The 12190-nt window shown below is 40.4% G+C and overlaps 1 protein-coding gene across 1 annotated transcript in view; it reads left to right on the plus strand.

The window, feature by feature from the left end:
* The first annotated feature begins 11612 nt into the window (after positions 1–11612).
* Positions 11613–12190, plus strand: part of SLC17A8 (solute carrier family 17 (vesicular glutamate transporter), member 8) — a 28630-nt gene continuing 28052 nt past the window's right edge. The window contains 1 exon segment of the mRNA XM_010083745.1: positions 11613–11713. Within this exon segment, the coding sequence (XP_010082047.1) occupies positions 11613–11713 (101 nt within the window).

Raw genomic sequence — 12190 nt, forward strand, 5'->3', positions numbered from 1 at the left:
GAGAGTGAACTTGCAGTAAGGTGGAGACATCCTGGAGAGCACCATGCTGAGAAAATGCCTGCCTTAAGTTGCTCAGCAGGTCACAGTCCTGATCTGGCTTTTACCATGCTAATGTTCTCTTTGTCCCCTCCATTTGTGGACACTGATAGGATCCATAACTGTTACCTGTTTCTTCAGCAGGGAAGTCTCAAGTGCTAAAATCCAGATGTTCTGAGTTGGTTTGTTGTGGCTTAAAATTGACAATTTCTGCTCTTAAATGAATTCAGATAACATAATATTTCAACAGGAAAAGCTGGAGATCTTTGCAGTTGATTGTTTTTTGCCTAGAATACTTTGATATTGGCAGCTACTTATCTCTGCTTCATCACTTAAATATTTCTAGTTCCTCCCTTAGATGTGTCATATACCAGAGCTTTAGGTTAATCCTTTTTATATCAGTGTTTTTAGAGCTGTGTTACTCTTACCAAGTTTGCAGTTGCGAGGAATGCAGCTCAGTGAGTGTGGGAAATGAGCTGTTTGTGAGGGGTTATGCAAAGAGAAACGGCTCATTCGATGTTCTCTTGCTGTTGCCGGACGCAAATGCACTTTTGTGCTACATCTCAGGAGCTCCCTGCACTCATGTCACCAGCTGGAGACCACTGCAGTTTCTCAGTCGATTGGAAAACTGGATTTTAGGGTGACAAGGTGGATTCCAATTTGTGGTGCCAAACTTACCCTCAAATTTATAAATGAGGAATTCAGAAATAAACTCCTACCCATGCACAAACCCAAGAGCAGCTAAATAAATACTAGTTATTCAAGCTCTAAAATAATTTACTAAGTATTCTAGGCATAAATAATACTTAAATTAATAAATTAAATACTTAATAGACTTAAACTATAAACAATAAAAAAAAATCCATTTTTACTCTGTAGGATATTTGCTTATGAACTCTATTATTATGGCTCTAGCGCAGTTTCTTACTGCAAATTAAGGCAGTTGTGGATGTGGAGTAACTTGGAACTTAGAAATGACAGAGATTTGAGGGCCTGCCTATATCTACTTAACAGTTTTTGAGGTTTGTTTTTTTTTTTGGTCAGGCTTTTTGCTTGTGCATTAATCATTATTTGGCCTTTTAAAATTGGATTTCTTAAAATGCATCACCTTTCACACAACATTCAAAAGACTAGGTTTTACAATATATAAAACATATTTTACAAATGTTCTGTAATAATTAGCCAATCAAATTAAGGATAATCAAAGCAGAAGCTCCATTTGACACTACATCAATGAAAACATCGTCTTTGACCTGAAAACTGAGGGGATTGGTGTTGGGAGCTGAACTACACAGGCAGCATTTGTTCATATCTGTCTCCATGTCTCCTTAATACCAGCTTAAGTCTGTGGTTTGTAAGAGTAAACAAAACTAAAATGCTGAAGAGCTTGCTTTCCAGCAGGTGAGTTAACTAGATACCACAAGGAGGAATAATTGGCTTATTTTCTGAACAGAAAAATCAAATACTAGAGAAGAGAACTCAAAAAAATTAGAAAAGAGAAACCAAAAGCTAGAAAATAGATTTCTGATAATCTATTATGCTGATAAAAGAAATGTTTATCCACGGCACCAAAGCTTTGACTAAGTGCTTAGTTGATGTCACAGAAGTTACTTCAAATGCAAATAAGTAAAAATGCTAATGAAGCAATCAGATATGTCTGTAACTAGAGCAATAAACTTTATCTAAAGAATCTGTCCTAACATTGCACCAGATAGATTTTATTATTATTATTACTATTATTATTTAAAGAATGTATAAAAATGTATCTTACAGCAATTGTATCTTACAAAATCGGAGCAGGAGAATCAAGAAAAATAAAATTGCACTAAAATGTCATTTTCATGCTTCGGTTGTTAAACAGGAACTTTAAATGTAGCCTTTCCCCAAAAAAACCTTATGCTACAAACCCTGGCTTTACCTGGTTACAAAATAGAAAAAAATCTATCTAAAATATTAAAAATCTAATCTAAAGTATTTGGAACGCACTACATACAATTTTGATGCCAGGTGTGCTCAAAACCTTGGTCTGTTGTATAAAACTAGCAGGAGAAATAGGTTTTGGTGTGTATTTCTGACTTGATAGTAAATGTTTCTGCAGTCTGGGTGATTTCAATATAAAGTACTAATGTATTTTCATTGTTATCATGTGCAGGATTAAGTTACTGATTAACCTGGGTTTTTTTTATTATTATTTGGTGGGCAGGAAATTCTTTAAAATTAGTTGAGTTTTAGTAGTTTGTGCATAACGCTTTATGTTTCCTAAAGAATTAATTGCTTGATTCTTACTGATTGAAAATGGTTACAAGAAAAAGATTTGCAGTGAAATACCACCTTTGCATTATATTCACTGCCACATTTTGCAAACCAGAAAAACGGTTACAAGAAAGAGATTTGCAGTGAAATACCACCTTTGCGTTATATTCACTGCCACATTTTGCAAACCAGAACCACTCTAATCTCTTTGATTAAGCAAGCACTATAAATATTACTTAAGCTAATCAGATAATTAACTGGCTGCTGGGTAGGAGGTGTTTCCTTATTCTTTTCATGACACAGGTAGTACGGAGCTGTGATTTTCTGCACATTGGGGAAATTAAATAAGTGGAGGTCTCTTCACACATAATTCCCAGATTAATTGAGCTCAATCCCACGTATAGCACTTCTGTCATCAGAACTTTTCTTAGGACTCTGTGCCTGCTACTTTTCCAGGCCCTTTCTGTTGCAGCCAGCTATTACAGCCCCTCTCTTTGATTTTCTCTCCCACATCAATGTCCACAGGCAGCGCATGGCTGTGTAAAATCATAGAAGGGCAACAAAAATCAGAAGGCTCTGACAGTTTTTTCTCTCGTGATACTTTGCAAGAGATTGCTGAATTTAAAACGGTGGCAGCCCAAACTTTGTGCCTGTTGCTTTTCAGCTGGAGATTATTGCTTTGCCATTAGGGGCTGCGGAAGGGAACCTAACCTGAGGCTCTGCATCTGATGTTCCAGCACTGGCAAGCTGCCAGGCTGTGCAATGGAGGTGGCTGATGAATAAGGCACGTGTTCCCTTTGCTACTTGTTCTACGAACAGCGTGAGGCTGAAGGAGAAATGTTAAAAGCAGCTGCAGGTAAGTAAGTGATCCCAGAGGATTACTGAATCCAGATCCTAGAGCGATAAAGTGACTGTTCAGAGCAGAGAGGCGGATTTCAGGGAGTGTCAGAAAAGAAAAGAAAAGAAAAGAAAAGAAAAGAAAAGAAAAGAAAAGAAAAGAAGAAAGAGTGGAAACTGGCATCTGACAAAATGGCAGAATATTCTGTGCCAGCCTCATAGGCATGGGTCTGTTTGCTTTGAGACAGTGCGACCCGCTCACCCGCTCTGTTCAAATTCCTAAGGTGCCTGTGCCGAGGGTGCTGTCTGCTGCTGTCTCACGCAGGAGCTTATCTGGGCCTGACAACTGCTGCTGCTGCTGGGCAGCTGCTTGAGCCCAGATTTAATTTAGCCAAAACACACTTATTGGGCTGTTTCATTTTTGTGTGCTTATTTTTGTTGGAAATTTCTACTTTGTTAGATTGAATGACTGTGGTTAGAAAGTTTAATAAATTACTCATTTTTTTCCCCTGTTTTGCTATAGCAGACGTTTTCTGGTGAAAGGTAGATAAAGTATTCAGTATATAAAACTACATAGAGCTTAGATTCATAAAAAAGGAACTTTTTATGTTCCTAACCTGTGTGTTTAAAAGAAATTTATTTGAACAAAAGCGTTAGTAATTACAAGCACTGTCCTGAACTGCGCATTACTGGTCACCGTGTCCTTCAAGATGCCCCAGTTGATGAATTGCATTCTCCTTTGTTCTTTTTTATGCATGCATTCTAAGGGAGGAGAAGATTTTGCTTCTGCATTGTTGCTCAGTTTCTTAACTTTGAAAAACTAGCATTTTTAAATGGAAATAGAACTGATATCCTTTCTGTTCTTTCAGAAAAACTGCAGCTGGTGCTAGGTAATTAGCCAGTGATTCAGCTAGCTTAGCAATGTGAATATCTTTAAAGTCTGGCAAAGACCTGTATTTTTTGATTTTTTAAATTTACAAATTGCAAGAGGTGACTTTATAATATTTAGTCACTGACATAGGTTGTCAGGACTTAAAATATTAATTTTAAACAGATTTATTTTGCTCAATTAAACAAAAAGTTGATTTACAATTTTAAGCTGTGTCTCTCTCTATACCATAATAATTTTTTTAATGAGAAGGGGACACATAAAAGGTATTCTGGAGCTTATTTTATTCTAATATAAATAAGCCTTACCTGCAGTTCAGCATAAAAACAACTCCCCCTTCCAAGCCAACTGTAGCGTACGTGGATTTTCGCTCTGTTTTTAGGATTAATGTGACGGCTTGGTCATCCTTTTCCCTCACTCCCTCTCAGCCCTTTGCAACTTTTGAACCTGTTGCCCACTTTCAACCTTGTTTGATGAGAGTGTGATTGAAGTACTAAAGGTAGGGAGTTCGTGTACATTTTATGGAAACCAATGGCTCATTAGAGGGACCAGCTTTGCAATTCAAGTGAGGGAAGGGCTATAGAGTGATTAGGCACTAGAGAATGCACATAAGGGAGAGCCCCAGGAAGGCAGGTTTTATGAATTCTGATCTTCACAATTTTATGAATTTGATATTTACTTATATATTCCACAGGTTTGATTTTCAACAGTACCTAAAAGGAAATAATGTTTTCATTAACTTCTGTTGTGATGTTATCTTTTAAAGAGTTCAGATCTGGGATTAGAGGAACACAATGAACTAGATGGTATAATTTGGTGAATCAACCCAGTAGGAGACTCTACTCACAAGTTGTGCATCACCACATGTAGTTTTGAATAGCATGCTATGTGTGTACTGGCTGGCAGAGATTATCTGTTAAACATGGAGAGAAGACAGTACCAAAGACTATTCCCCTTTAAAGTCTGTTTTCCCAGTAAGGGCAAAGGGGAAACCAGACAAATTTGAAGAGATGGAATTATCTTTTAAGTAACTTGAAACAAAAAGTCTTCTAAAAAAACCAAAACAGCTCCTTGCTGATAGGGACAGGCTGTAAAAGGCTATAAGAGACCTTAACTTTCAAAACAATCTGTAAAATATAATAAAACTACCATAAGGTGTCACTATAACCAAAGCAACTTTCAAATAATTGCAAACATTACAGAAATATTCTTATCCAGCTACAAGGCTTCCCTTATACTGCTTTGTGAAAGTAAAAAAGGGCCCATTTTTAAATAGCATAGAGTATTCCTGTATGCAGAGAAAACCATTTTTGGTTTTTTTTTTTTGTTTTGTTTTGTTTTGTTTTGTTTTCTTTCCTGGTAAGTATATTGTCACCCTTTCTTAGCATTTAGACAGGTGTATCATCACCCTTTCTTAGCATTTAGACTTACTAACTTTTGGGAGAGCAGTGAAGAGTGCATGCAAAGTTTGCCACAAAAATATCAGATCTAGAAAACTACATTTTACACAGTGGTTATTGGCTCAATATGTGGGACTTTTTTTTTACCTTAGAGAGGGCTTCTATTGAAGAAGTTCATGCTTAACATATTTACTTGTATGAAACTGAAAATAAAAATATTTTCTAGTATGAAATATATTTTTAGTAGTTAGTGAAATGATACGGAAACTCTGCCCTCTTGGAGGGACACAGATGTACTTCACATAATAGCTTTCCACACAGAAATTCTTTAAAAAGCCTTCCTACCTACTATGGAAGGTGTAATAAATTACCATTTACATAGCAGTTTCTAGTAAGGAAAATTATAAATAAGAATTCCTATTTCCATTATTGTTTTGTTTGTTGTTAGCGTCCCAGGAGCCTCTATTTTTTTTTCTTGTCCAGTTGTGATCAAATTTCCTTGCTATCAGCAACCTCATCAGGAAGCAGAAACTAGAAACTAAATATGAATTTTTTTAACCATTTGAAATGAATGCCAGTTTTGCATCAGACATCAGGGAAAGAAACTTATCATCTGAAAACTTGATTTGGGCTGAATCAACACAAAGCATTTTGACACAGCAGGAAAGGACTCAGTTCTCATAGACGGTAAAATAGAAATCAGAATCCTGAAGTCTTTGAATTCATCTTCATTTATGGAGGAAAAGTGCAGACATTGTAAATCCATAGATTTCAAAACCTGTAGGACCATTTTGAAACCCTCGTATAACATGGGATCTCAGGTCACCCTTTTTATCTTTGATATCAGATGCTATAGATCTAAAAGGCTGAACTCCTGTAGTACCCTTCTTTAATGTGATGTTACAATGACTCTTATGGGTGCCAATAGAAATAGGGTCTCCAGTACATCAAGCACTATAACAGTACAAAGGGAGAAATGGTTTCACCTGCAAGTTTCACATCTAATGATAAAATACACTTGTCTCCTGAATGAACCTTTGCACATGCAAAAGTGCTTGAAAGGCATTCCTTTGAGAAGGTAATATAGAGACTTACCTGGGAACCCTGATCTCACCCTCAGAATCCTGAACTCATACCCTGATGCTGATAATCCCATGCTTCCCAGGGAGCACAAGTTGACCGAGGCTCCAGCAAGTACATACAAGTGGTAAGGTTTGTGATTTGGAAAGTGTTACTGCTTAGGTTAGGTTTTTAACTCTGCTTGATACTCAGTTTCATGATGAATTAAATCGTCTTCACTCACACTTATCTTTACACAGTCACTTCTGTGACATGTCTAAATGTGTGTTCTTTTCATTGTTTCTTTTCTTGTTTCTTTTATTTACTGTATCTGCAGCTGTGATTTCTGTTGGAAATATAATGAAAAATGAAAGAGACTCTCATACGAAACCCACAGTTAACATTTTTTCTTTCTAAATAATTGGTTTCAGGACAAAACTAGTGCTGCTGCAGTTCCCTCCCCTGAAGAAGCTGACCATAGGCAAAAATCACGGGAGCGTTTTTGTTCCCTGAGAGCTCTGCCCCTGTCTCAGGAGACAGGCAGTATTACAACTCTTGTCTCCTACTGGAAGATTTTTGTTTGCCTTATTGAATGCCCTGCCTCCTGAGGTGAATTGACCATTTCAGCTTTAAGTGACTTCATTAGGGGGATGGAAAACAAAGGAGATGTTGTAGTGGGTGTCTACTATTGATTGCCAAGCCAGGAAGTAAGCACCAATGAGTTATTTTATAGGCAATTAGGAGAAATTTCTGGGTTGGTAGTCTTTGTCCTCAGGGGAGATTTCAACTTCCCATCCATCAACTGGGAATAGCACACTGCTGTGATGAGCAGGTCTTGGAAATTCTTGAAGTTTGTAGGAGATAACTTTTTGTCACAGGTATTCAGTACAGCAAGGAAAGATGTCCTCCTAGACTTGCTGTTTGTGGACAGCTCATGGGGGATGTGATGGTAGGTGGCTGTCTTGGCCACAGTGATCATGAAATGGTTGAGTTTAAAATTTTCAGTGTACTGAGAAAAAAAAGGACAGCAGAGTTGCTACCTTGGACTTCAGGAGAGCAAAGTTTAAGATACTCAGGGAGCCATTTAGCAGAATCCTCTGGGAGTCTGCTTTTGAGGGCTTAGGAGTCCACGAGTGCTGGTCAGTCTTTAAGAATCATCTTTTAGAAGCACCGGAGCCGGCAATTCCACCATGTTGTAAGTGAAGCAAGCAGAGCAGAAGACCAGCTTGGCTGAACAGGGAACTGCTCGTGAAGCTGAAGAGAAAAAATAAATTGTATTATTTCTGTAAGTGAGTTTTCTTAAGGTGGTGTTGCAATTCTGAATTAAGCCCTGTGTCTGCAAGGCATACCTTTTATTAGAACAGTGTATCTCCTATACATGCACTTGACCAGTTTCCAAGTTCCCTTACAACTCATTTTGTTCTTGAGCACCTGTGGTAATGATAGTATAGAAGCCCACAATAGTGGCTGTCTGCATGCTGGTTTTATGTCCATATAGACTCTAAAATACAGTTTTAATACAGCCTTACTAGAGGTCTTTGGGGACATGAGTCTCTAGTTTCAGCAGTAGCTACAATTTGTATGAGCCAGGTGTAGTTTTGATTTTGCAAAATATTTCTTTGCAAGTGCAGGCCTAAATCATGCTGTGTCTTGGACTCAGCAGTCTTGCAAGCAGCAGACTTTCAATGACATGATATAATATAATGTGTTTTAAGAAGGTGTGAGTCATCAGAAGGAGAATCACAATGGGGTTATTTAATTTCTGCAACAGAAAATTAAGGCATAGGGTTAAAACAGGAAAGAAAAAAAGTAGGAACAATGACAGCTGCGTGCATAAGGGTTATCATATTAGGTCTTGTTAAGGAAGAAGCTTCCTCAGCTGATGCTCCAAAATGTGTATGGGGATTAGTCACACAGGGATTCCCACAGCCTCATGCAGTGCATACTTGTTGGGAATTGGGTGGTGCCCCTGTGGACGGTGCCCCAGCAGGAGCAGGGCACTGTAAAGCTGCTGTGACACTCTCTGCAGCAGAGCTTTGGAGTCAGGGCATTTTACTACCCTGTGAACCTAGGGAGAATGAAGGGGAGACGCAGCGCTGCTCCTGTCGAGCAGCCTCCCTGCAGAGAAGCGAGAGTGAGTAACACCCTTTCTTTAAGCCTTAGCGAAATGGTCAGTGAATTTCAAAAGGGGCCACTGCTGCAGCTCTGAAGAACTGCAGGCAGTGGAAGGATTGCAAAACATAAAGAAGAGGGAGAGGTGAGACCTGCTGTAAGAAATGGATGATTCTGCTAGTGGTGAGGTGAGCAATATTGCTAATGAGAGCCCCTCTATCTGTGAGGGGAATGTACCCTGCCAGGTGCCAGCCAGGACATATCTCTGAGGGAGCTGCTTGAAGCGTTCCCAGATGCACGAAGGACAGACTGAAGAATTTTCATGCTAAATGCAATTAGAGAATGTGTGGATAAGTGAACAAAGCACTAAATTTTGAGCATAGCTCCTTTCTTGTGTCTGCTCTGTGCTCTCTTTAACTGAAGCAGGACCACATATCCAGAAAAAAGGGCAAACTAAAAACTTCTGTTCCACAGCTGCTGGGAGGTACCAGGTTTGAACACCACTTTCCAGCCTGAGCCTCCAGTCTGTCAAGGTGAATTCCTTGCACTGGGATTTGCTTCATGTCCAGTTTGGAGCTGGGTTCTTACAGGGTTTCAGGTGTTCAGCTGCCCTAAGAGCATTCCAGAAACTACCCCAAATGTTATCAAATAGATGTTTGAATAAATGGAAGACAATTTCATTATACACTTCTACATATTATATCCCTACAAACATACATACCTCTGATGTTTGTCAGTTAGCCTGCTAGTGTTTGTTTTCTGTGTGCCCTCTGAAAATCGGAGACCTTGTTCTAATGTGTGCATGTGATTGTGTTGGGCCTGTGCTCCTCTCCACGGTGGTGACCTTGCTGCTCTGCCTGTCAGCACATCCCTGTGGGCCAGGGTGCACCAGGGCCAGGGGTCCAGAGTGGGAAACCAGGAGGAATTGCCTCCTCTTGCTCAGCTGTGGAGATGGCCAGATTCAAGCCTCAGCACTGTGAGGAGAAGGAGGAGGTGCAGCTGCTCCCAGGGCAGCAAGACACCCTGCAGGGAGGGTTTCCCAGGCAGTCCCCTAGTTGTCAGTGAGAGCAGCTGCAGTTCAACCCAACCAGACAGAAATACACCCAGAGAAGCCCTGCTACAGGCCACAAGGTACGTAGCGCTGGGAGCTGGCTGGCCCCATAGCCCCACCTGCACTTACTGCTCACTGTGAGAGTACTGTCTGCTAGGACAAATGTGTGAGTTAGCTGTGCTGAGCCTGGAGTTTTCCAGCACTGCTCTACAGGACATGAATTATTCAAAGAAGAGAAAGAAATGGTAACCAGTTCTGCAACAAAAGACACTCCAGACAAGCAAAACTTCCTTAGCTCCCAACCATTGCTTTCTCTTCTCTTCTCTTCTCTTCTCTTCTCTTCTCTTCTCTTCTCTTCTCTTCTCTTCTCTATTTGTGTATATACTAGGAATAAAGGATTTTAGTGCAGGCTGCTTGCCTGCCTCATCTAACCATGAGGAAGTGTTTTTTTCCAATATTACCTTTCTTGTAGTGGAGCTGGGACAACCCAGAAATTTGGTATTTGTATTACGGAGACATGTGAAACTCAGAGACTGCTGGCAATAGCAAGGATCCAGGGGAGGAATGGAGGGGCAGATAGTCCTTGCCCTACTTTATCCCAGGTTTACATCCCACTCAATCCTACTCATTCAGTTCCAACACCCAAATGAGAAGTCTGTAGGTGAAAAAAAATCCTCAGATCCAGTTTCTTTCTCTGGAGGAATCACTTTCTCACTTTCTTTTCCCTTCCCTCTGTAGAGTCTGGGGAGACCAAGTTCTGAACAGAAGTTAGGAGGAGCATGGCCTCTGTGCCTGGAAGGATAACAACAAGCACAGGGCAGGAGGAAGGGACCAAATCCACAGCAGCTTGCTCAGGGCACCAGACAGCTGGTAGCAGAGTGGGAACAGGGGGTCATGAGTCACAGGTGGGTTATGTTGTCCATAACCCAAACCCAATAACCGAGGACTTGCCAAAAGTGGAATTTCTTCATTTAACTCCAGCCAACATACAGGCTTGACGAGGGTACTGGCAGGCTGCATTTCCACAGGTGTTTTCATTAAATACTTTCTGCCATGCTAGGAAAAGTGTGTTGTCATTATGAAGTCATGCTGAGCTGGATCGGCTCACCTCTTTCAGCCACTTTGTGTTTCAAAAATGCAAGGCATCCAACTTATAGCCAGTCTTTCACTGCTTATTCAAACAGCATTGCACCAACGAACCCCTGCATCTGTCCACCCAAGGGCCCAGGAACATCAGTAATAAATCACCAGGCTGGGGAAGGTAGCTCTGGGTTCAAGGCTTCAGGTGCATTGGGGTAGGAGGACTCATCTGGGCGGGGGGTACATAGTGACCGGGAACTGTAGCTTGCAATAATTTCCTCTCTGCAGAAAGGACTCGTAAATGTTTAATAAACTTCTTGCCCTTGCCATAGATGAAGTCTTATTAATGAACTGGAGTGGCTTGAGGACAGGTATTGTGTCCGTTACTATAGCACCACGTTGCACAGGATCTCAGCGTGAAAGAGGCAGGGGAGGGAGGGAGGGAGGGACAGAGGGAGGCACCGATGATGAGCCTCAGCGAGCCAGCCTGAGGTTCGCCAGTGGAGCAGGCAGCCACGTCCTGCCCAGGGACACCAGCCCTCGCAGCACCTCCAGCTCGCCTCCTGCAGCCTCTGGACTAGCTGCCCTCCTACAGGTACCCAACCCTGCACAGATGCACAGCAGAGCTCCTGCAAGCACACGGCGGAGTCCCTGTGTGCTTCAAAGGGGTTTTGCTCCAGAGCTCTTCCTGACTGACTTTCACTTTCTGGCTTTGGAAGATCTGTTTTGATTTTTTTTTTTTTCCCCACTTCCATGCTCCTTTCTTGAGCAACTGGTTGTTATTACAGAGGTCACCGAGGGGACTGGTGGAGGCTCCCGAGTCTGGCATCGGGAAATATGACAGCAGAGGTGAATCCTTGTTAACCTAAGGGATTTACTGAGCAAGAAAGACAAAATGCCTTTCAAAGGGTTTGGTTCGCTGAAGGAAAGATTTTTTAATCCAGGAAAGGAAGAGGTCAAGAATGCCGTCAGTGACTCACTGGGGAATCTGAGAAGGTAAAATCCAACAGAAAATTCCCAGACAGGTCCAATGGTTCAACTTATTAAAGAGAAATGAAGTACAGAAAAATGTATAAACATAAAACAGAATTTAGAGTTGCAAAATTATTTGAGTTCAGGTAATGAGAGACACCTTGCTGCAAGACAGAAGATGTAAAAGGAGCAGTTACAACAGCATATGACTATAGATGATAGAATATTTATATTAAACAAAAAAAAAGGTGAAAATAAGTTATGAAAGTGGTCTAATATTACAAAGAGCATGAAAAGCTGTTTTAAATTAAAAACTTTTAAATAATTAAATCTTGTTCTGAATCAGTAAGAGAAAATGTATTAAGTAGAGATGTGTATGTGTGTGTTTACGGAGACCAACAAATTCAGAGAAAAAGAAGCAGCAGCTGTTTGCTAGCAAAAAGAGAAAAAAAGATTAAAGATTTTTATCTTAATCTGACAGTTTATGAAGCAACAAACTGA

The sequence above is a fragment of the Pterocles gutturalis genome, unplaced genomic scaffold (assembly GCF_000699245.1).
Source record: "Pterocles gutturalis isolate BGI_N339 unplaced genomic scaffold, ASM69924v1 scaffold6640, whole genome shotgun sequence".
NCBI lineage: Eukaryota > Metazoa > Chordata > Aves > Pterocliformes > Pteroclidae > Pterocles > Pterocles gutturalis.